The sequence below is a fragment of the Mirounga angustirostris genome, unplaced genomic scaffold, assembly GCF_029215605.1.
Source record: "Mirounga angustirostris isolate CCGP_5_RB_7025 unplaced genomic scaffold, mMirAng1.0.hap1 SCAF_5, whole genome shotgun sequence".
In the NCBI taxonomy this organism is placed as follows: Eukaryota; Metazoa; Chordata; class Mammalia; order Carnivora; family Phocidae; genus Mirounga; species Mirounga angustirostris.
Window position 1 is genome coordinate 79,872,955 of NW_026991713.1, and position 25,904 is coordinate 79,898,858.

Genomic DNA, 25,904 nt, shown 5'->3' on the forward strand with positions numbered 1-25,904 from the left:
AGTAGAACTGTTTTAGCCAAACGTAGTGCACGGATATTAATGGGAAATTCCAAAGGCGATAGGCATATAAATGTAAAGATTCAAAATCAACAGGAGAGCTTATGACAGAATTGAACGTCAAGATGCAAGGCAAAAGTGTAGCTGTCTCTAAACACTACAAATATTAATGTACAGGCATTAAAGCCCAGATCATTCATTACAAATTTGAAAAAAAAAAACAACTGTAAAGCAAAGTAGTAGCTTCTTTTCCACTATAAACAAAACTATAGCTAGCAACAACCTCTTATGTCTAGCAACTTCTGCTAAAGAGAGTTTTATTTGGCTTATGAAATTATCAGGAAGAGATTCAGAGCCTTTTCATTTGTCTTAGGAATCTACAACCCCAGAGCTTTACTGTTTTACTCTTTTTACTTTTGTTTTTTCCTTAGAGTAAAAATTGCCAATGGACAGCTTTGGTGCAGAAAAATTCTCTTCATTCAAGAACTAAATTCCACTTGGCCTGGGAAGAGTTGGGGTTAGAGCACACATCTTCATCTATACATTTCCCCAGCCTCCTGTGGGGGCTGGGGGTACAATTTGTAATATTTGTTTTGCGAAGACAAGCCAAGAGATTATTTTTAAAAGAAGCTGGTAGAGATCCGGGTCAAAAGCTCTCCGTGAAAAGGCAATTCTGGATAAGCAATTCTATCACAGAAAATTATTTCTTTTCAGAGTCTAAAGGGAAATGACACTTGCTCAGTCATACCTGAGTTTAGACCATCTATAATGCCCTCTCAGTCTTTTTCTCCCCTTTATTATTATGATTGTCCTTTTGACTGAGGAGCTGATACCTGACAGGTCCATGTCTGAATTACTGTAAATGTACAGACTTTTCAAATGTGGTATGCAAAATAAATAATTTAATGTGGTAATGAATTAAGTTGAAAAACAAAGCAGGCCTATCATCACCTAGAACTTGGCTCTATCTAGATTTCTCTGGAAAATACACTGTAAACACAAGATTTCTAAGAAGTAATGAGGCAATTCTAAGGAAATCATTGCTCATGTAATCATCAACAATGAGATAGAGTCACCTGTTCTGTTGAAATCAAAGCTCTGACTAGTTGGTAAAGAAGTAGGGAGTATTGAGGCACCTGGATGGCTCAGTCGGTTGTGTCTGACTCTTGATTTTGGCTCAGGTCATGATCTCAGGGTCGTGGGGTCGTGGGGTCAAGCCCCGCCTGGAGCCCGCCTCAGGCTCTGCACTCAGTGGGGTGTCTGCTGGAGATTCTCTCTCTCTCCCTCTGCCGCCTCCCACTGTGTGCTCTCTCTCTCTCTCAAATAAATAAATAAATAAATAAATAAATAAATAAATAAATCTTTATTGGGAAAAAAAAAAAAAAGGAGTAGGGAGTATTAATGAGCACTTACACACCAGGCTGAAATCTTTTCCCGTGGTAGCATACATCCTTTCTAATTCAAAGTGTTGGCTTTTATCATGATTTCAAACTACCCGATAACCAGAAATATATAAAATATATTTACATGTATTATATATCTTTACATTTCTTTGTATTACATATATTTTTAATTTGAACCTTCTTAGCCAACGTGGCATTGTAATTTCATCACTGTGTGGTTCAGCCAGATCTGTATACCAGCACAGAGTGGGAAGGAAATGTGCTTGTCAAGTGACTGCCTTATTTCTCAGCACACATTGTGCTTTGCAGATGTTCACTTGTATCTCATTTGTTGTTTTATAAGATAATAGAAAACTACCCTGATAGAACTGTTAAAAAGGAGTTGGAATCTGTGACCAGCAGCTGGATGAAAGGAGCCTGAATCCCCCAAATCCTATGGATATAGTGTGCTTTTCTTGATGTCCCTGCCAAAGTAAGGCTGGAAAGCTAGGGAGATCTTTGAGAGATGTGCCAGCACGAAGTTGCTACAATTCATAAGTTCCAAAAACCTTGCCTAAAGATTATTGCAAATAGCTCATTTTAAACCAATCAGTCTCACAACTGAGCATTGTATCAACTCGGAAAACAGAAGAAAAATCCAACAACTATCCTAACACATGACTTATCATGGAGACATTCAAGTAGAATCCTTTTGGTTTGGGTCTTATTTTAATATTATAACAGATTTTTGTGTCTATGTTAAGATTCATATTTGATAGTAACTACTGGGAATTTTTTCAATTACATCCTCAAAAAACTGAATGAACACAAACAACAGAATTGTGAAGCAATAAAGTTGGTTGTGGATGAAAATTGAGTTTAGGACATGAATTGTGTCTTCCACCTAAAATGTCCTTTTACTTTTTTATCCTCCTGATACAGTACCCCCCCTTCAACTACTTTGAATCCAGCATTATTCATTCTTCAAACCCTGCTCAAGAATCTCCTCTACCCAGAAAGGGTACCTTTTGTGCATTACCCACTTCGTATATATTAAGCTCATTTATTTCCTGAAACAATGCTCTAAGTAAAAAACAGTACTCCACTTTATAGAAAATTGTGACTCAGAGAGGTAAAGAAACCTGCAAGTTGATCCAAAGATGATTTTTTAAAACATCAACAGGTTTTATTTCTGCATAAAAGTAAGGACTGTCAGGAAACCCTTCTTGCTATAAAATACTTTAAAATGTTCTGAGCTTCTATTGGCTAAGAGATGGAGCTAAGACCATGGCATAAATCTAGGCCCCTCAAATGGCTACACCCTTACATGACAAGAAAATAATGAACCCACTAGCACTGGAAGTCATCAAGACAAGTATTCTGTTTTAGCTGATGGGGGGCGGGGTGGAGGTGGTTTTGAGAAAGTAGTCCTGAAAAAACAAAACAAAACCTTCATTTTTTCAACAAAAAAACTGTGAAGGGGAGAGAAAGAGGAAGGTAAGGGGAGGCGAGGGAGGGAGAGAGAGAGCACACTTTGATTGAAAGGAGAGGGAAAGGGTAAATCTTTGAGTAAAGGAAACATAAGAAATATATAAACTCATTGCAGTGTATAGATCTTACTGGGATCCTGATTCTGACAAAGTGTGAAGAAATATTCATGAGTTAATCATGGATATTTGAACATTGATTTGATCCTATTAAGAAATTGTTAACTTGTTAGGGATGATTAGTATTTTGATTACTTTTTAGTCTTCATCTTTTGACTTACATGGTGATGTATTTATGGATGAAATGATATAATATCTGGGATTTACTTCAAAATAAACCAATATGTGGTATGTGGATGTGGAGTATAGAAGTAAGTAAGTACTTACTGACAGTAAGTAAGAAGCATACAGATGAAGCAAGATTGACCATGAGTTTATAATTATTGAAGCTGGGTGATGGAAACATAGGTGTACATTATACTATTTGATCTACTTTTTTTGTATGCTTGAAATTTTCCATAATAAATAGGTTAAGTAAAAAAAAAAAAAAAAAAGTGGCTCTAGGCTCATGATATCACTGGGACACCTGGCAAGACAAACCATTTGGAAGGGTTACACCCTCAAATAGGCCACATCAAATTATTACATATAAAGAAAGCCTCTTGGAAAATGACTCACGAACTAATTATAGCAAACACATAAATAATCATTTCATTAGCAAAGGCCAGCACGTGTGTGCATTAACACACTCTCTAAGAATTAAAGCTTGTGAATTTCAAATAATGGAACTAAAGAATAGAGCCTATAAAAAAAGTACACTCAAAATAACTGAAGCCATGAAAGAAGAAATAGAAAACATGAACAAAAAACAGGGCATTTTAAAAAACATTAGGGATATATTAAAAAAGAAAACATCAGTAAACATAGAAGTTCTAGAAATGAAAAAAAAAAAACATTGGAATGAAAAACTCTATATAACAGACAGGTTCAACTCAGCTGAAAAGGGGAACAGTGAACTAGAAGATAGAGCTGAGGAAATAATCCAAACTACAGAACAGAGAGATAGATATGACACACAGCGGAGAGGGTGAAAAACAGGGAAGATGAAATAAGGATGTCCAAACATACCTCTGACAGTAGTTTCAGAAATGGAGAGACTGAAGAAAGAGACGGTATTTTAAAAAAAAAAAAAAATACATTTTTTTTCAAATATTTCAAATATTCTGAAATTTTTTCAGAATTGGTGAAAACACAAAAATCTTAGATTCAAGAAACATAACAAGTCCCCAGTAGGAAAAATAGAAAGAAAATCTACATTTGGACACCTTGGGGCTAAACTGTAGAGCATCAGGTAAATGGAGAGAGGTTCTTTGCTCATGTATATCAAGTACAAATCAAATGAAAATATCAACAGTACTTTTCTTGGGACCTCAAAGGCCAATTCTAAAATATATATGAAGGAGAACATGGCTAAGTCTCACCAAGGCCATTTGGAACAAGAAAACGATGGGAGTGGTGAAGGGGGGAGGTGAGCTGCTATGCTACCCTCTTCATCACAAGGAGCCCTGTGACGCTGTTAATTTAAACATTGTGGTATCAGCACAGTGAATGACAAATAAAATGATGAAACTAAAGAGATTCACAGACACAGTCCTCAAATCCAATATGGAAAGCTGATAGATGATAAATGGACATAGTCATTCAGTACAGAAAGGACCAATTATTCATTAAATAGTACTAAAACAATTAATAATTTGTTTGAGAAAAATGAGACACTACTTTACCTCATATATAAAAAGTTAGAACACATAGATTAAAGATAAAAATACAAAAGCAAACCTTCAACATTTTGGGAACACAATCTAGAAAAAGATCTTTATGACTTGGAGTAGAGAGAGATTTCTTTAAAACATATCAAAGCACCTACCATAAAAAAGATCGTTAAATATAAATATGTTAAAATTAAATCTTATTCACAACAAAGGCACCATGAGCAAAGATGAGAGGTCTGGTACCAACTAAGAGGAGATATTTGCAGTAGATAAAATCATAAAGGTTAAATAACAAAGATAAGAAACCCTATAAATCAATAAGTAAGAGACAAACAACTCAGGCAGTATTTGTGGAGTAAATAAATGCTAGAAAACAAACAAACAAAAAATGGCCAGTAAACATTAAAAGATGTTCAACTCCTGGAGTAATCAGAAAAACATAAATTAAAACATGATATTGCACATAAATAAGATGTGCAAAAATGTAAATTGCCTGACAGTAAGTAATGTTGACAAGTTGTAGATTGGTGGGAATTCTAATTTACTGCTGGTGGGAGTATAAATTCATGCAACTGTGGCTTTGTGGTCCTGATCTGGCACTAGCTAGCAAGTTGAAGATGCCTATATCTTATGATCCAATAAGTCAATTCCTAGGAATGTGCCCTAAAGAATCTTTGAAATAAGTGCATGGGGAGCCATGGGAAAGAATGTCCATTACAACACTTTGTAATTGAAAAAAAAAACAAAAACCAGTTTTGAAAATAACCTAAGTTTTCATCTACAGGAGAATAAGTTAATTGTATATTTCTATAAGGAATTACAGCATAACAAAAGTGAATGAATGGTATCCATGTACTATTATAAATGAATCTCAAAAACAATGTTGAGCAAAAATGATGTTATGCTACCATTTATATAAAATTTGAAACATAAAACACAATTAATTATTGGTTATGGTTATATACATATAAGAAAGTACGAAAACACGCACAGGTGTAATAAATGTCAAATTCAGGAGAGTGGTAACAGGTAAATAGGACTAAGAAACAGGTATTGTAATGTTTTCTTTCTTAAAAAAAACAAAACACTTATGACAAAATATTAAAATGACAAACCTGGGTATAAGTAAGTGGTTGTCTTCTTATTCTCTACATGCTATTATATACTTGAAAGATTTCATAATTTAAAAATAATAATAGAATTGCCTAGAGCTGCTGGTACTTATTCAAACCCACACAAAAATGATAATAAGGAGCAAAACCAACGATTTTTGGAAATGGCTACAAATCGATAGAGCTAGGATTCTACCCACATTTGTTTCATTCCAAAGCTGACGCCTGTCCTGCAATTTCAGACCGCCCTCACCTTGCCTTTTCTGATCCTCCCTAAATGGGGTTAATCAGAGCCTCCCCTGTGTTATCTTCTTCAGGGCACCACCTCAGTACCTGGTTTTTTAAACTGAATTGTAGTTGGTTGTCTGTGTGTCCTCTCCCAGACACTGAGCTCCTGGGGGGCACTGTCCCTGGCATATGGAAAGACCAACGGAGACAGGCAAAGATGTGGAAACTCTAGGGGTGCCTGGGTGGTTCAGTTGGTTAAGCATCCAACTCTTAGTTTCGGCTCAGGTCATGATCTTGGGGTGGTGAGATGGAGCCCCTAGGCAGGCTCCATGCTCAGTAGGGAGTCTGCTTCAGATTCTCTCTCTCCCTCTCCCCCTCCCCACCCCCTCTCTCAAAGTAAATTAAAAAAAAAAGATGTGAAAACCTGAAGTATTCTTTCTCATATAGGTTTCTGTTTCTGTTCTTACAAACCACCTAACTCACTCTCGTGGTGATTAATCAAAAACTAATCGCCAATGAATTCAATAAATACCTACATTTGCAAAATTATCCATTTTCAAAGAATGTAAAAGAAACAAAGAGTGTGTTCTAGCATTTCCCACGAATCAACAGAAGGGATAGAATTGCTATATATTTGTGGGAAAAATAAACAACTTATACTTCATTTGTTTCACTTTGGGATTTTTCAAGTCCTCAGAAGAGAAAGGAATCTTGGAAATGTGGATTTTTGCCTCCTCCTGTGGTATAGTTATGGGCTGGATCTTATCACTCAGCATAATTAAGTAGGTTCTCAAATTGGGTCCCACTTTATAAATGATTGCAAAGATAATTCTACAAGAATAACCTGGATTCATATATCTGAAACAGTACAATAAATAAAAATTTATGAAATAGTACAGCACACAGAAATTATGCAGTAAACCAATATATTTATTTGAGAGAGAGAGAATGAGAGAGAGAGAACACCTGAGAGGGGATAGGGTCAGAGGACGAAGCAGACTCCCTGCCGAGCAGGAAGCCCGAAGCCCGATGCGGGACTCGATCCCGGGACTCCAGGATCATGACCTGAGCCGAAGGCAGTCGCTTAACCAACTGAGCCACCCAGGCGCCCGCAGTAAACCAATATAAATTCAATTATATAACACTGTAACAAGAGTGTAAATGAGAGAACCACCCTGTTCAACCCTTAAAAAATATTATCAAGTGGCTTTTCTAATTGAGAGCACTTTTTAAAAGGAAAAAAACAGGCTATAATGTAACATTAAGTAATATATAGTAATATCACTTCTCCTTTGAAAAGTGTTTGTTTTGTCCTTTTCAAAATGAAGAGGTCAGTATCCCCAAGCAGCCTGCAGCCTCTCTAGCATTTCTCCTGTTCCCTTCCATGGCAACATGGGTTAGCTAGACACTGAGCTTTTTGTGATGTGTGTGAGGACAGGGAGAAGGGGAGCGAGGCCTCAGGGAGGTCTCAAGGTGGAAAAATTTGTGACGCACCAGATTCAGTGACTGGATGCGAATTATTTATTGAGGGTTCTATAACACAATAGTTACAGTCACCCTATGTTCATTTAAAAAATTCTATTTGGTCTCAGAACCCTTAACTCAGATCGAAATGTTTAATAGGCATCCCAAACTACCTGTTCACAAAAAGATTATGAGACGAAGCCAACGTGCGTGGGTTTGATCCTTCTGTTTCAGAATCTGACGAGCTGATTGCATGAGAGAAGTGCATCACCCCACCGAACATGTAACATGTAAACTGAAATGGCTGGGTTCTGTCTCTCATCTACATGCAGTCCTAGAGGAATTATCTTTCATTGATTATAATGTCTTCACCTCACGGAGACCTGGTTTGCTCGCTCGTGGCCTTGGACGCTCCCCCCTTTCACCGAGGGAGGGATGGTCGTCCTGCACCGTCCCTAAGTGAGCAGTACACTCCGCCCTCCAGCAGAAATGATGAACCCTGAAATGCTATTTCCCTTACCTTGGAAAAGGCCTCTTTCCTTCACAGCGTTCCTGGCACAGCTAAATGTGAGATAAGACGCAGCCTGAGCCTACTGGCCTGATATGTGTACCACACCTGATACTTTAGAAGGAAGCTGCTAAGGGTTACTTCTTTTCCCCCTGGTAATAAAGCCAAAATTCTCTCCCTAGTCAGGGTCTAGGTAACACATTAGCAAGTCCCCCTCTTTCCTTGTCACCTGTCATTATCTTCCACACAAGAGAGGCCTTCCTTGGCAATAACCTATCTTAAAGGGTATTTTAATGGCTCGTTACAACGAGTGCTGAATCAAACACTTTCAAAACAACAGTGGAGTGGGATGCCACGCAGACAGCAGCATCCCCCAGGTTTCTTGCAGCCTCTCCCAGCCAGGGCAGAGCGTTGCTCATTTCAGCAACAACAGAAGCAGGCCCTGACAGCACTTCTTCAGCAGCATCTGAGAAGGCTGTCTGTGAGCAAACCCTTTGCTTTTCGGTGTCCGGTCACCGACTGGCCTTTTACCGGCATCCAGGAAACACAGCACTCAAACACACTCTTGGCTGTTAGGCAGGGGACATGGCTCTAGAAGATCCGCTTTAAATATGCTCAAAGATCGAGCGCCTGGGTGGCTCAGTTGGTTAAGCGACCGCCTTCGGCTCAGGTCATGGTCCTGGAGTCCCAGGATCGAGTCCCGCATCGGGCTCCCTGCTCGGCAGGGAGTCTGCTTCTCCCTCTGACCCTCCTCCCTCTCGTGCTCTCTCTCATTCTCGTTCTCGCAAAAAAAAAAAAAAAAAAAAAATTTAAATATGCTCAAAGATCAACCCGGAGACATTGCAGGGTATCCCTGGCACGAGGGCCATGCCCTGTGTGTGCTCCTCATTCTGGGCCTCGGACTGGATCAACTGTTGGAAGGTGGCATACCGGACAGTTCTAGTTAGTGTCCTTTCATCTCTCCCTCTGGGATGGTCTGCGCTGTGTGGCACTTGATAAAGGAAAGCAGAGCCCCATTTGGGCTGTCTAAGCTGGACAAACAGGATCCTATGAGAAGGTGAGCCAAAGGGGCCATCTACCAAGGAGATGCAGGCTCCTAGGCTGTTACATCATGAGACTCAGGTGGGAACAGCTCCAGAGTTTTATTCTGACCCATTCCATAGAACAATGACTGGTCATCTGGTCACTTTCAGAACCATCGTCAAAAATGAGAACAAGAGCTGCATGGTATAAAGACGCGAGAGGTGACTTCCCTTGAGCTCTAGAAACACTAAGCATGAGTTCACGGTCCGTCAGAGGCCAGTGGCCATCACACAGCCAACCGCCCTCATTTCCTTGCCTCAGAATCCAAGGTGTCATTTCACTAGGTCCTGACAGCGAGTCACTCCCAGAACAGAAAACAAAGGCAGAAATTTACTGAACAGTGGTTCCTAAGCCTTAAAGAGCTAAGGTAGCAAATGAAATGCCCAAGCTAGCCTAAGAATTGTGGTCACTAGCTGAATCTACTACACTTTATTTTTACGGAAATTTGACAGAAGCAGCAATCTGTAAACGCAGTAAAAACCACCTCCTTGGGACTCACTCCTCACTACCAGCATGAGCACAGAGCCCTGCCACCCCGCTGCACCCCCACATATCAGTTCACTGGCTCCGAATTCCCATTAGAAACATTCAGACTGGGCGCCTGGGGGGCTCAGTTGGTTACGCATCTGCCTTCGGCTCAGGTCATGATCCCAGGGTCCTGGGATCGAGTCCCGCATCAGGCTCAGTGGAGAGTTTGCTTCTCCCTCTTCCCCTGCCCCTCCCCCTCCACTCATGCTCTGTCTTTCGCATTCTCTCTCTCAAATAAATAAATGAAATCTTAAACAAACAAACAAACAAACATTCAGACTTCCGGCTGTTCCAGTGGAAGCTGTAGGGCCTTCAGGAATAAGCTGGGAAACAAGATTAAGAAACACTGAGGTGGTTGTACCAACTTACATCCCTCACTGAAAGGGCTGTGGATGGAACTGTGTGTGTCCTCCCCAAATTCCTATGTTTAAGCCCTAACCCCCAAGGTGACTGAATTTGGAGATAGGGCTTTTCGGAAGTAGTTAAGGTTAAGTGAGGTCAGAAGGGTGAGGCCCTAATCCGATAGGACTGGTGGTCTTACGAGAGGAAGAGAGATCGTGCTCTCTCTCCAAGCACAGGCACGGAAGGAAGACCATGGCAGCACACAGTGAGGAACAAGCTGGGAGGAGACACCCGTGTACAAGCTGGGAGGAGACACCTGAACAGAACCCACTGGAGCAGACTAAGACCGAAAGGAAAATGCATTTTCGTTATTTTCAAACACGTAGGTATACACATATAAATTTTAAAATGAACCAGGGTGATCCACTGAGCTGCCTAGCTCAGGCATCTGACAGTTACTCCTGCCAAGTTTTATCTCAATACACTGAGATGTGAGGCGGCATCCAAAAAATCTCAAAGAGGATGTGCCTCTGAAATAGGCTTTTATACGGTTTATGTTATAAATACTGTCACCAACATCCACTTAAAAGAAAAATAGTTCAGCTTCAGCTTATGAACTCGTTGTCATAAACCTGGACTTGGATATTCACAGCAAGAAATAACTAGAGTTAAAATCATGATCATCATGAGGTCCCATCCAGCTCTAGACTCTGATGGACCCTTTCTGATCAGCATTTCTCTAGTTTGCAATGACATAGTATCTAACTAAAGTTTAATGACTAGATTCCATTCCTGTCCTACAGCAACAAGGAAATATGCATACTGAGCTCTTCCCAGAGCCTCGTGTGGATCCTTTAATGTCGATGCTAACTCTTGGGGTGGGGGGTGGGGGGAGAACACCAGCAAGTAGACCGGGTTAAAGAATGCCCCTAGTACAAATGTCACAGACAAGGCTAAAGGCAAGAAAAGGACTAGAAAACAGCCATTTCCTCAGAACAAATTCAAAGTGGATATCATATTGGCAAACTATGAAATTCTTAGACTAAATTGGGAAATCTATGCATTGCTTTCTTTGTAGAAGGAAGACATCGGCATTCAGCCACGTGAATCCTAATTTGTCCTAATTTATTCTACTTAGAGTATGTGAAATAAGTCAAATGACCTCTTTTTCCTCTTCTTTTTTAATCCTGTAGTCATTTTGTAACAAGAAATAAAACATCTCAGTAATGCTAAGTTAGTGTATCCCGGATATTTCTGGAACCCCGGAGCCCAAAATGGAGTAATAACACATTCCTTATTATTCCCTAATAGTTCTTTAAAATGTTATCAATAAACTTAAGTCTGTATTGCAAAACACAACTATATGTCATTCCTCAAACCATAGTTTAAAAAATGCGTTTTCGGAGGGTGCTGGGTGGCTCAGTCTGTTAAGTGTCTGCCTTCGTCTTAGGTCATGATCCCAGGGTCCTGGGATTGAGGCCCACATGGAGCCCCACACTGGGCTCCCTGCTCCACGGGGAGCCTGCTTCTCCCTCTCCTACTGCCTGTCACTCCCGCTGCTTGTGTGCTCTCTCTCTCTCTGGCAAATAAATAAATAAAATCTTGAAAAAGAAATGGGTTTTTGTAAGTTCAAACAGAAGCAAAGATAATGGGAAGTATGGAATAGACAGAATCCAATTCAACACCGATCAGGTACCCATCATGTGTCCAGGGATACGTAGGAGTCTCTTGGACATACACTGTATTTAAAGAGAATAAATGTCTTTCTGTTTCATTTGATTACCCCCAAATTCTATGCACTAGTATATCTACCATAAAAAATAAAACCGAATGATGATTGATATCTCAAAAGTTTCCAGAGATTAACTTTCTGCGTTGAGTAGATCCACACTACAGATTGAAAAATATCAGGACCCACCACTTCTCCTTATTTTAAAAAGAGATAGAAGATCCAGGGATAACTTCCTCATTAAACAAGCCTTTCCTTGGCCTTGGCATGTGTGGCTTAGTATCAGGCTAGCAGGAGAGGTGAAAATACATTTCTCCTAATGATTCTGTCCAATCTTAAGCTTCCTTATTCTTTATTCTAATATTCTTTCAGGAAACAGATCACCAAATTCTCAAATAATCCCTTTTATTTTCATACACTGATTACAATTAATTTCTTTTGACAAATTAATTATTATATTCCATTTTTATACTTACTGGGAGAACTTCATGTACCTGTAAGATAATTTTCCTACCATTATTTATTACATATGCTCCGTGGAGACTGAGTTAGGCCGTATAATTACCACTCCTCAGTTTCTAACAAACCTGTGACAGTTGTTATAATAAAAGTTATTTCCCAGTAGTACCAGAGATATGATATTAGATTTTGGAAGCATATCAAAGTCCCAATATGAAAAATAATGTATTACTATATAATGTATTCCTAAAAACATAATTTGAAGTTAACTTTCTCAAGTGTCAATATACCTATATGGAAAACTGACACCACTTTTAGCTTCTTGACTTTTTTAGGGTCTATCTAAAACCCAAATGCCAAACCTTCCTCACTTCCAATTTCTCCTATAACCATGATCAAATTTTGTAGCCAAATCATCATGTCTTAACTTAGTTTTTCTACTTATAAATTATGGATGATAATATCTGTTCCTTACTTGCTACATGTCATATATCTACTTGTGCATTTCAGGATATACTCTGTTTTAAAATAAATAACCACCCAATTTTCCCTTCCATTAAGCCAAGGTTAAAAATAGATTTTGAAATCTGAATACACCTGCATTTTGAATTCCTTAGAGTAAGTTAACATATGAAAACTGTTATTGAAATTCTTGACAGGACTCTTAATCACTACAGATTCATATGATGAGTTTTATGAATGACATTAAGGAAAGGAAATATTCTTCCCTTCCTTTTAAGCCCTTTCCTTAAATTTTCTAATGTGATTAATGTGGTATTTATCTCAGGGTTTTTATTCTAGCTGAGTGCGATACGGGAGCAAAGGAGAAAATTATGAGGAAAGCTGAAAACCACAACAAGGCAAATTCCTACTTTCCATGGGAATATTCCCTACAAGGGCCAAGAGACTAACAAATACTATGCATCCCCATTGGGGATGAGACGCAAGAGTTTGCTCTGAAATTGACTTCAGAGTAGAGATGCCAAAGCAAATAAATCACTGTAAGTGAAATACCTTGAAAGGTAAATGGGCTTTAAAAATATTTGTGTAGGTTAAATTTTTTAATCGGAAGTATTCATTACTGTCGGATGTGATGAGGGCACATGCCCATCAGGATCTCTAGAGATCTCCTCCTCCTGGTATATGATTCATTATTTTTAGACCAATGCCTAGCACAGCACTCCCAACAAATGTTACTGCATGAAGGAAAATAAGCCAAAGTTCAAACATGTTACACTTCACCTAAGCCAAAATTGTATTCTATTGAGCAAGAATTAAGTAAAGGCCTCAAAGTTCTTAGATTCCTTCAGTCCATACACATTTATCATCAATAAGAATTCTGGAATGATGAGCAAACTTAAATGCCTATTTGACCCAACTACTCAAACCATTAATAGAATAAAATGCAAAGCAGACTTTCATTTCCTAGGACCCCCTACCCCTAGCCAAGTTCATCCTCAAAGACCCTGTTTCACTTTGTATTGCCATTGTGGTGTGACTTAGAACCCTCAAACCATTTATACAGAATTTTGAGAGAAGAATGGTACTTTTACAGGTTACCAAGTCTCTATAGTGGCTCCATTCCATTTTTTTTTTTTTTTCCTTTAGAGGAATCTTTTGTAACTTAAGTAAAAAGCCTTCAGTCATCTCTCTGACAGAGGATGAGGGAAGTCACATTTACGGATAGGCAAGAAATAACCTATTTGTTTTCCTAAAATTCCACTGGACATAAATCTCTGATCATAGATCATCAAGGACTTCTCCAGTTTATAGCCAGAAGTTCACTGAATATTCATCAAGTCACCCAGATATTGATCAATAAGAAGTCACCTAAGTGGATTCATCCACCTACCCAGATTCTATGATGAGAACGGTGACTCCCAAATCCCAAAGTAATGGGATAGTCACCTTTGTAAAGTGAAGTAAGTACTATACGGTAAGAGGGAACCAGTATAAAGAGAATTAGAAGAGTGAAACATTAAAGATGCCGATGGACTGGGTATACAGTCTGGTGGCCCCAGCTTATTCGAATTCAGCCTAAATTACCGAAGTGGGTTTTGACTTTGCTTCAGCCCCTGGGACTGACCTGTACTGCTTTGGTCTAGCAGATCTCAACAGGGCAAACATTTCAGCATTCCCTGGAGGATATCCCAGACCACAATCACTCCATGTCCCCGAGGGAAATGACCCCGAGGAGGTCCCTTTCCTCCAAGTTAATTGTTAGAAGTCTCCAGAGAGATCCAGAAAGTACTGGATTAATCTAATACCATAAGATTGTTAGTAGTAATTTGGCTATGAACAGAAAAAGTGGAGACCGTCAAATTGGTATCACCTTCAGGGTTCAACTGGTCTAGGAAATGTAACGAGTCTGGAATAACTCTTCCGCAAGACTAGAAATAGAGCCGCCTCCAATCTGAAGAGTGATTGCCACTCCGGGCGATTGCTTCTCTGACTGCTAATAAAGAGCTAACAGTTCACTGAATGCTCACCATTAGCCAGCCCTGCTCTAAGTATTAGAACATGTATTGATTTGTTTAATTCTCACAACAACCCCAAGAGGTAGTAATTATTACCATTCTGATTTCATCAGTGAAGAAATGGAAGCCTAGAGAGGTTAAGTAACTTGCCCAAAGTTACTCAGCAAATGATGTCCAACCCGTGGCTCAGTACCAGGCGCGGTGTTTATGCTTCTGTACGTTCTCATCCGGCCGCCCTCTCACTTCCCTTCCCTGAAAGTTTGGAAGGGCGCCCGTGACCAACCACAGACAGCCAGATGAGGACGACAAGCACGGTGTCTGTGGGAGGCTGCAACTCTGGCCCAGCGGGGAGGAGAGTTTTTCCTCACCTGGCTCCTCAAGACCCTCCTCACCGGTCTCCCCTAACTGCTTGTCTCTCCACAACTTCTCTGTTGAAAGAAAGCTTAGATTTACAGATACCATCAGGGCTACACAGCACGAGCAAACTTCAAGTGGATCCTACTTTATAAACTGGAAAACTAGAAACAACAGAGACCTGGCTGTCTGCGATGCTCTTTGTATCACACCCAGGGAGCTTCCAAGGCAATTAGGAGCACATGATGCTCCCAACAGGCGCTCGTGAAATTTCAGAGTTGCATGATTTGTATGTGCGTGCCTTAAACATCAAGACTCATTTTGCCCATCGAATTTGCTTTTCTGGTACCGGGCTTTTTAAAGTTGATATAAAGAAAGGATAGAAGACACACTTGTAAGTGATATTCAAAACAATGGAATGAAGGACTTTCATTCCTTCTTTCTTTTAATTCGCCTGGTCTTAAAAGACACACTTTTTCCCCCTCTGAGTATCTTGACAGTCATTTAGGTTACTAAAATACCCAGTATATCTTAGTGAAAAGCTATTTTTAAAATTACTTGATTTAGAAAACTCCAATCATGATAATTTCATGGGAATTCTTAGTACACAAATTAAAAGTTTTAAATTACTTGGCAAGAATTTGTGAGTTCAAATACTCTTAATGAGGAAATTCCTGCATCAGTGCATATTTATCAGGTGCTTTTAACATCTGTCCCTGATACAAAATTATTTTGAGGGTAGTTCCTGTGGTCAGTAAAAGCAGTCATGACGCAGTATGATATTAGGGGCCAGAAGTATCCATTCTAGTGTCGCCTGGTTCTGCCACTTTTAATCTCTGGGCCTTGAGAAGGTCATTTAACTTCTCTTAGCTTGCTTCCCCGTGTGCCCAGAGGGGTCACAGTTCCCACCTCCGAGCGTTGTTTCACGGATCAAATAAAATAAAAAACTGCGGACTAAATGTACATGAGAGAGATTTTAGTCAGCCAGAATATTAAAATTACAAACTAAACGGGGTGGCAGTGTGGCTCAGGGAGGAAAATGCAGATGTAGTCTGGTTCAAAAAGGAATCAACTTGGCTGACTGGCCAACTTTGCCAACTCACGGCCCTGGGTGGTGAGTCCGCCCTCAGTGTTCTCATCTGCGAAATGAAATAATAATAACTATCCCATAAGGATGATGTGGGGTTTAGAAATAATCAGTGTAAGGCCTCTACCAGGACAAGCAACACGAGGTGCCCAACAAAGGCCCCCATTTCACATCAAAGAAGCCCTTTAATTAAGCCAAGTATGCTGTGTGTTTCAACACTCACAACAGCTGACCAGTGTTCTGCCTGGAACAGTACATCCGTTAGCAGAGTCCCAAACACGCTTCCGCCACGACCAGCCCCCTGCCTTTATCCCACTTTAGGCTCCAGCAGATTAAAGCTGTGCTGGCCGTATTCACATTTCCTGCTTTAAAACCTTACTTTATAAAATTCACTAATGCAATCTCCAATGTAAAAAATCAAATTAATACCCCCCAGTGTGGCAACCCCAAGTGCAGGCTTTTTCCTAACCTGCTTTTCCTCCGTGAACTTACTTCACTGTTTGTTACTTATCTAGAGACAAGGGTGGGGTCCGGGGACCAGGATGGGGACAAAGGCGAAGGGAATCTGCTGTTGTTGTCCAGAACGTTCAAGCTGACCAAAACAAGCCGCCTCTGACTCGCCTCCCCAGCTCCAGGCCGTTAGAGGCAGGCCCGCCCGAGGCGTTTGGAGCAACAAACAAGCGGAAGAGGGGCTCGAGTCCCACCGCGCCCAGCCTTGCCCCCGGGCACACACACCAAGGGTGGTGGCCCGCACGTCGCCAAGCAGAGCGCGAGTTAGAGGAGTGCAGCCGGGGAAGGGCGCATGCAGTTGGGTTAGTCTGGACTCGACCACGCTGCTGTGCATTCCTGCTTGGCAGACGCGCTTAGGCAAAACAGGCTTGATGCTTACAATGATCCCAGCCCAAAATGGAGTGTCTCTGACTAGCAGGGAGGAGCTGATGCTCGCCATGAGAAAGCCCACCACGGTCACGGCGATGCCCAGGGCCAGCTGCAGCAGCGCGAGCAGCAGCGGGAACCGGCAGCCGCAGCACGTCCGGGCCTCCTCCTCCCCGCACTCCTTGGGGGCCCGTTTGCCCGTCTTCGGCCCCAGGTCGTCGGGCCCGGCGGCGTCCGCGGCCGGCCCCCCCTGCCTGTGCTGGCCGCGGGGCTGCTCGTCCTTGCCCATGGCCGCTGCGTGGGTGGGTGGGTGGGTGCGTGTGCGGCGCGCGGGCCCCGGAGCGCGGCGCTGGGCGGGCTGAGCCTGCCCCGGTATTCGAATTACGGAGGCTGAACAAATATGGAAAACATTTGGAGCCGACTCGCCGAGCCTCCAAAGGCCACAGGGAGCCCGCAGCAGAGGGGGAGTCGAGGGGGGTCGCCAACTGCCAACGCGCAGGGACGCAGCGCCTGTTGGGCCCACCCGCGGGGGGTGCGGACCCCCGCGGGAGACGGCGCGGCTCCCTTGGCCTTCGAAATCCTGGGATCCGGGGCACTTGATGCACTTTAGACAGGCTACGTGTGTGTGTGTGTGTGTGTGCACTTTAGGCTACGTGTGTGTGTGCGCGCGCGACGGTTTTCCTCACTCGAAACCCCAGGATGTTCTTGGTTTTGGTTTTGTTTTCTGAGAGGTGCAATGCAAGGTGACGAATGTTTAATCATTTGAGTTTAATTAATAGACAGTTTAAGCCAAAATAGGCATTGCTGGGCTCCAAGCTGCGAAGTCATTTCCAGAAGTTAAATTGTTCTTATTTTCCAACAAAGGAATAGGCTCTTCTCCTTCTTTATAAATTCTGCAATCCAGCTGACAAATAAAGTCACTTTTCCCATTGAGGTATTTGCTTTTGAAAGCACTGTTTATGGAGATGTTGGGCTAATACATTCTCCCAATTGTATGTGTTTTTAAAAGTTCTTTCTGTCGTTTATGTGGACTTCCCAACCAGTCTTCAGTAATCTCCACATCAGTGCCCAGGGGGCTTGTTATATCCCTTGGACATGGACAATTTAATGCAGTCCACATCAGAGATATTTTTAAAGCACCTACAACGTGTTACAACGTAAGGATGTTGAAGATAGATTCAGTCCCAGCCCAAAGTCACAGAACGAATCAATAAAACCGATTATTCTTATTCCCACATATCTGTACTCAGTAGCACTTAGAGAAAATTTCAGTGAAACCACTAAGAAATTATCCAGTCCTTTTGGAGTATTTAATATCTACTTTGGTATGGTCATTGTAACATTCAGAAAGATGTATTTAAAATACAAATGATGTTGCCATGATGCTGGGAGAGATAAAGCCTACTCCTAGATTGCTCACTATCAGCTAATTTTAAAGAAAGTCTAATTCCCCGCTTTGTTTTCTTAGAATTATAAACTAATCGTCATCAACTCTCCTCGTAAACTGTCAGGTCCTAACAAAGGTACCTTTGAAAGTATAAAATATATTCTTACTTTATGAACTTCAGTGTTTTCTTATACCTTCCTTCTGGGTCAGTGAGAAAAATATGGTCCACGGAATAAATGCAGTAGCTCGAAAAGCAGAATTCAAACCACACAGGCCAGTGGTCCCCGTAGAAGGGGTAGAAGCAAGGTTCTCTCACAAGAGGGGCATAGGGCTGAGGTAAGGTCATAATCAGCTGTGGGGCGACCACACCACTAGGATTTCTAGTGAGAACAGACAAAAGCTGGTGTTACACCAAGATACCCGCCTCACTTGGGCCTGACTGAGAACAACCCAAATGACAAAACTGTCGTGGTTTTTCTATGTAAACATGGTAAACATCTTTAGGAAGCTAACTGATTACACAGAAATAATTACTTGTTGTTATGAATAATATGGAAACTAATTACTGAGTATCCACTCTGTATTAAGTACATGCTAGGTGCTTTGCACACCTGACTGTTACTCCTCACAACCACCTTATAATTATAGTTCCCACTTTTAAAGATGAAAAAATTGAGTATCAGAATTATTAAGTGACCAGATTAGTGGGCCACTCACCTAGTTAGTAAGGAGGGGGTGGGGGAACCAAATGTGAACTCTTGTGGATTGCCTATTTTATTAATTACTTCCTGCAGGCAAACAAGTGGATTGTGTAAATCATTTATGATTTTAAACAATTTAATGATCATAGGTAGTATTTTATCCATCACAGAACTGGCTATTAGCCTTGAACCTAAGACTATTTGAGAATTTTATAAAAATATCTTGGTTCACCACCGTAATATATATATATATATATATATATATATATATATATAATAGTTGATGAAGAGCATTATTTGTTTTTTTTTTTTTAAGATTTTATTTATTTATTTGAGAGAGAGAGACTGAGAGAGAGAGAGAGAGCATGAGAGGGGGGAGGGTCGGGAGGGTCAGAGGGAGAAGCAGACTCCCTGCCGAGCAGGGAGCCCGATGCAGACTCGATCCTGGGACTCCAGGATCATGACCTGAGCCGAAGGCAGTCGCTTAACCAACTGAGCCACCCAGGCGCCCGAAGAGCATTATTTCTGTTACTCATTTGTAACTAGGCACAGGCTTTATTTGCTGACCATACAAATGAAACCCGTAGCAGTGAACAACAGCCCAGGTGAACGGTAATCCTTCTAGTCTGATTACAACCACCAACTTCAATTTTCAGCTTCCAGGGAAGGAAGCGTAATACAGGGATCCTTACACATGCTCGAATTCCCAACTGCTTGGCTGAATCTATGTTGGAGTGGGCCTGGTCTTATAACCACGAGATGATGGTGATAAGAATGGTATTTTCACTTAACTGACATGGGGAAGTAGAAGCAAAGAAGAGCATGAGGAAAGTTGTCAGAAGGTTAGTGATAAAGAATAATCAAGGCTAAAATGGAATGGGAGGGTCATTAAGGATACAACAAGGAAAGCTTTTCCTTTATTTAACATGTCCTTTCCACTCAGAAAAATCACCATTTCCAGCTCATCACATAGTTTAACAGAAATGAGCAGGGTTTTTTTAGTGTTCATAAATTATAATGTCTCTGTTTTATAGGTCAAGCAATAATCTCTTCAGATATTTATACTACCAGGAAGAAAGGGAAAGTAGAAATAAAGTGTTTTCAGATACTCTACTGGCTACTCTCATAACTCAAAACTAACAGAGATTGTAAATTAAAAATTGCAGAAGAGTAGTTAATATATGATTTGAGATTATTTTGATCCTCTGGGGAAAATAACAAAATTAAGCTTAGTATCTATCTCTGCTGGGTCCCCAATTCCACATTACTGGGAAGTATTTACACTTCAAAAGTTCAGAACTGGGAAGATGATAACTCTCTTTATAACTAATGTCATTAACAAAATGTCCTTAGGAGATCCAACTAGAAATAATCTTTAAGCCAATGTTTTTCTGGACACATGATCATAGATTCACCAAGAACAAAAAAGATGTCATAGGAAAATTATTACAGTTCCAAGGACTGTATCAAATATCTTTAATATGTAATTAAATATATCAGAGTTCAATCAGATTTGATTAAAGAGGTATCAAATACTCTACAGAGAACAACTGAAAAGTCATTTATGACATGCAGCACCACTGGGCCATATGAAAATGACTATAGGTATTGCTGATATGTGCGTGTGTGTGTGTCCCTGTGTGTACAAGACATTTTAAAAACTCCCATTTTTTTCTATTTTCTTTTCTCCTATGTCATTAATTTTCAGTGTGTCTTTTGGTTCAATTTTTTTTTTTTTTTCAGAGGAATTGACCCATTTGTGAATTTTTTCATGGCAGTTTATATTTTCAGGGTAAGTATCGTAAGGGAAGTATACCCTTTTGGTCAACAGAGGACTTACAACTTTCTCATTCTATAGAGAGTCTATAAAGATGATAACTACCAGTCATTTTCTAATTCATTCCACCTCCTTATATGATGTTATTTATAATGCTATCAAATTTTTCTACATATAATTTTCTTCATGTAGTTTTGTCCATGTAAGTTCAATGTTTTCACTGCATATGAAGAAATAACTAAATCAATTTTAAATAAGAATACTGGGAAAAGAATGGATAGACAAGTTGTGGTACATCCATACAATAGAATACTACTTGCCAATAAGAAGGAATGTACTATTCACTGTATGTTAATTATACTTCAATTAAATTTTAAAAAAAAGAATGAACTATTGATATAAGCAATGATCTGAATGAATCTTAACAGTATGCTGAGACAAAGAAAACAAACATAAAATAATACATGCTGTATAATTCCATTTATATACAAAATTTTTAAAGGTCAAAACTAATCTTTGATTATTGAATTTAAGAAGTGATTATGGAGTTGGCCTAAGAGAACTGACTGGAAAGGAGCAGGAGGAGACTTTCTGGAATGACAGAAGTCTTCTTTATCTTGGCTTAGGTGATGGCTATGTGAGTGTAAACAATTGTGAAAACTCATTGAACAACACTTAAGATCTATGCATGTTATTTTATGTAATGACATCTCAGTTTTCAAAATGTGATAAAAAGAACTCTAGGGAGTTACTGTACATCCATCAGTAATTAACAATTGAACAAGTTGGGAATTTTTTATTATTGAAGTATAGTTAACGTACAATGTTATATTAATTTCAGGTGTCCTCAGATTTCACAATGCTATTCATTAATCAATGCTCACCATGGTAAGTCAAAATCGTCACCATCTGTCACCATACAAAATTATTGCAATATTACTGACCATGTTCCCTATACTGTACTTTTAATCTCTATGACTTATTTATTTTATAACTAGAAGTTTGTACCACCAATCCCCTGCATCTTTTTCACCCATCCCTCCACCGACCTCTCTTCTGGCAACCACTGTATTTAAGAGTCTGTTTATTTGTTCTGTTTTTTAGATTCTACATGTAAATAAAATCATAGGGCATTTGTCTTCCTCTGACTTATCTCACTTAACAGGATACCCTCTAGGTCTATCCATGTTATGCCAAATGGCAAGATTTTCATTCTTTTTTTTTTTATGGTTGTCCCAAATGGCAAGTTTTCATTCTCTTTTCCATTATAATGGAATATATATATATCATATCTTTATTCATTCATCTATGGATGGACACTTGGGTTGCTTCCATATCTTGGCTATTGTAAATAATGCTGCAATAAACAGGGGTCCATATATCATTTTGCATTAGTGTTTTTGTTTTCTTTGGGTAAGTACCCAGTAGTAGAATTACTGGATTATATGATATTTCTATCCTTAATTTTTTGAGAAACCATACTGTTTTCTATTGTAGTTGCCCCAATTTACATTCCCACCAAGAGTGCACAAGGATTCCTTTTTCTCCACATCCTTGCCAACACTTATTTCTTGTCTTTTTGATAATAGTCATCCTAACAGGTGTAAGGTGATTCCTCATTGTGGTTTTGATATGCCTTTCCCTGATGATTAGTGATGTTGGGAATCGTTTCATGGGTCTGTTGGCCATCTCTGTGTCTTCCTTGGGAAAATGTCTATTCAGATTTTCTGCCCATTTTTAAATCAGATTGTTTTTTGGTATTGAGTTGTATAAGTTCTTTATATTTTTTGGATATTAGAGAGTTGGGTTTTTTCAATTATCTTAACAAACTCTTAATTTTCTCCTGCCTTTCTGGCTCCTCTGTATTAATCATCTATTGCTACATAATAAATCACCCCAAAAATTAGTGGTTTGAAACAATAATATCTATTATTTCATAGTTTCTGTGGGTCTCATATTCCAATGGGGCACAGCAGGGATGGTTTGTTTCCTCATGCTATCTGGGGTATCATTTGGAAGGCTTGAGGACTGGGGCCTGGAACCATCTGAAGTTTTGGCTGAAGCAGAAGGCTCTGCTTTCAAGGTGACTCACTCCTACAGCTAGCAAGTTTGGTCCTCTGCATGTGACCTCTCCACTCACTGGCTCTCCACAGGGCTGTTTGAGTATCCTGACAACATGGTAGCCAGCTTCAACCAGAACAAGAGAGTCAGAGATGGAGAGAACAAGGTAAAAGCTATCCTTTTCATGACAGGGCCTCAAAAGTCTTAGTAACTTAGTAACTCTTGAGTCACATTCTTTAGGAGAGAGTCACTAAGTCCAGCCCACACTCAAGGGGAGAAGAATTTAGATCCTTCTATTGAAAGGAAGAGTATCAAAGTATCAAAGACGTATTTTAAAACCACCACAGCCTTCCTTCTCAACTTTCTTCATGGATTGTATTTCCTTCGCCAAACTCCTAGATGTTGGTATTCTTTGTCTTCCGTCTTCTTACACTACACATTCCATGGCTTCACTGCAGATTCCCAAATCTAAGGAGCCCAGACTTCTGTCCTTAGTTCTAGGTCTGCAAATATAAATACCTACTCATATCTCCATTTGAATGTCCCAAATGTACCCCAAACTCACTCCCTCCTTGAACTCCACAGAGAATCAAGTAAGGTAAACATAAAATGTCCAGAGCCTTTAGTGGCAAGATGGCCACTGACTGCTTTTGCCAAGAGCAGTCCCATATAGTAGTTTTAAGGTTTCAGTGAGTTTAAGAGTGAGTGGGAAGGGACAAAGGGGAAGAACATGTGTAAAGAAATCTATGGAAAAGCTTAGCAGAGAAGGGAAAGGGAAAAAAAGATGTAGCTAAAGGGATAATATAAAGTTGAGGAAAATTTTGCCTCTTTATTTTTTTTTGGATAATTGATCAAATAAGTTCCTTGAGGCAGGAGAATTAGTCAGATGGAAATTCCCTTCATAGGCTGAGATAGGAGGAAAGAATGTAAGACTCAATAGAATGCAGTTAAGTTTGCAGGGTTGGAAAGAAGGCAGTTGAGAGAATTCAGATCTTCAGCCTCTTCTAAGATATGTATACAATGAATGTATTATCAAATATTTTTCTTCTAAATGATGCAGATTTTAGATATAGAGCCTTTCTACTTCCAGATTCTATCCCACAACATATTTATCACTATGCCTAATTATAGACACATTTTCATAAAACCACATCGTTTTCTAAAAATTTTCTCTAAAAAACCAAAAACATAATTTTCTGTGAATTACAAAAATGATGTCTGGAATGTGTATACATATTTTTATAGGTTAGAAAGTTCTCTCACATATTATCTCTTTAAATCTAACCAAAACTCTATGGGGCGCCTGGGTGGCTCAGTTGTTAAGCATCTGCCTTCGGCTCAGGTCATGATCCCGGGGTCCTGGGATCGAGCCCCGCATCGGGCTCCCTGCTCCGCGGGAAGCCTGCTTCTCCGTCTCCCACTCCCCCTGCTTGTGTTCCCTCTCTCGCTGTATCTCTCTCTGTCAAATAAATAAAATCTTTAAAAAAATAAAAAAATAAAAATAAATAAATAAATAAATCTAACCAAAACTCTATATAAAGTCAGAATTTCTTCAGAGTGGTTAAGTGATTTGCTCAAGGCTATATTTTTCCTTCTTACTCTAAGACCGGTGTCCTTTCAATATATATTTTAGCTGAATGACTTGGACTTTGTTAGATTTATGGATACACAAAAAATTGTACAAGTTTAATGTATATTTTGAGTTGAATTTTTCATTGCATGAAGAAATTGCATTAGTACATTTATGTTAACACACAGGTTTGACATGTTAACATATGTGTTAAACCTATGTAATAAGAGCTCTGCCCCCAATTCCAATGTGTGGGCTTTTTCCCCCGATAACACCAAGCAGTTCTCCAAACGCCAGCTGGGTGTTCTACATTTCAATTCAATTCTGACTCTATTGACCTAGAGACAGCCTTGATTCCATAGGTTAAGGGTTCAGCCCCACTTAGACAAAGACTGGTCCAACTTCAGATGTTGTTACCTGTGCTTCCGACTTACTGGCTGTGGATCAGAGGTTCCCATGATCCTCTCCTTGGGTTTGATTAATTTGCTGGAGCAGCTACAGAACTTACTGGCTTGTTACAAACGATATTCAAGGATACTAACCAATAGCTAGATGAAGAGATACAAAGAGCAAGGTCCATAACAAAGGAGCTTCTGTCCTCATGGAGTTTGGGGCCTGGCACAGTGGCATGTGAAAGCATTCTAGTTCACCAATGATCCCTGTCCTTTGGGTTTTTATGGAGGCTTCATTACATAGCCTGATTAATTCATTGATTATGGGTGATTGATTCAACCCCCAGTCCATCTCATCCCTGGAGGTGAGGGGGTAAGACCAAAACTTCTAACCCTCTAATCACACTGTTGGTTCTCCTGGCAACCAGTCCCCATCCTTAGGAACAATCCCAATATCATCTCATTAACATAAAAAAGACATCACTTAGGAAATTCTGAGGATTTTAGGAGGTCTGTGCCAGAAATGAGACAGAAACCAAAGATATATTTCTTATAAAATCACAATATCACAAGGGTACACAGCGCTTTGTACACAGAAATCCCTGCCAAGTCCCAGGGCAGCAAGGACAGATGCTATCTAGAGTCCAGATCATAAGCACCATGAGGGCAGACACCATGCCCTCCTAATCACCACCAGTCCTGCAGTACTCAGCACAGTGCATAGAAGCTGTATGGTTTTAGCAAATATTTATAGATTCTAAATAGTCATGCTGCTTATACACAATTCATCTGGATTCAGATATTTCTGACATAAACAATATTTCTTTAAAATCCTTGAATTTTATATTCTGTTTGCCCATTTTTAAGAGTTGTCTTTAGGAATCATTCAAATGGACACTTTGGATGAATGATAATCAGGCTTTCTAAATAATAACATTAAAAACACCACAAAGTCATTTTTAAATACCCGATGTGCTATAAGCAAACTCTATGATTTTCACTCTGACCACGAACCCTCCTCCTTAGTTAGAAAAACTGAGTCACTGTCTGACCCTAAGCCAGACTGACGTCTTTTATCCTTTTCATAATACGCAGGTTTCCATAGACTTATAACTCCCAGCATTTGGTTCC

The 25,904-nt window shown here is 39.9% G+C and overlaps 1 protein-coding gene across 4 annotated transcripts in view; it reads right to left on the reverse strand.

The window, feature by feature from the left end:
- The window catches only part of SSPN (sarcospan), a 113,900-nt gene that overhangs the window by 20,147 nt on the left and 67,849 nt on the right, over positions 1-25,904 (reverse strand). Inside the window, exon 1 of one of the 4 annotated variants that reach the window (XM_064591482.1) lies at positions 16,971-17,469. The exons of 2 other annotated variants lie outside the window; for them this stretch is intronic. In XM_064591482.1, the coding sequence (XP_064447552.1) occupies positions 16,971-17,174 (204 nt within the window). In that variant the 5' untranslated portion in view covers positions 17,175-17,469. Of the gene's footprint in view, positions 1-16,898; positions 17,470-25,904 lie in introns of those variants that run through there. One more of the 4 variants, XM_045873733.3, reaches the window with a different exon arrangement.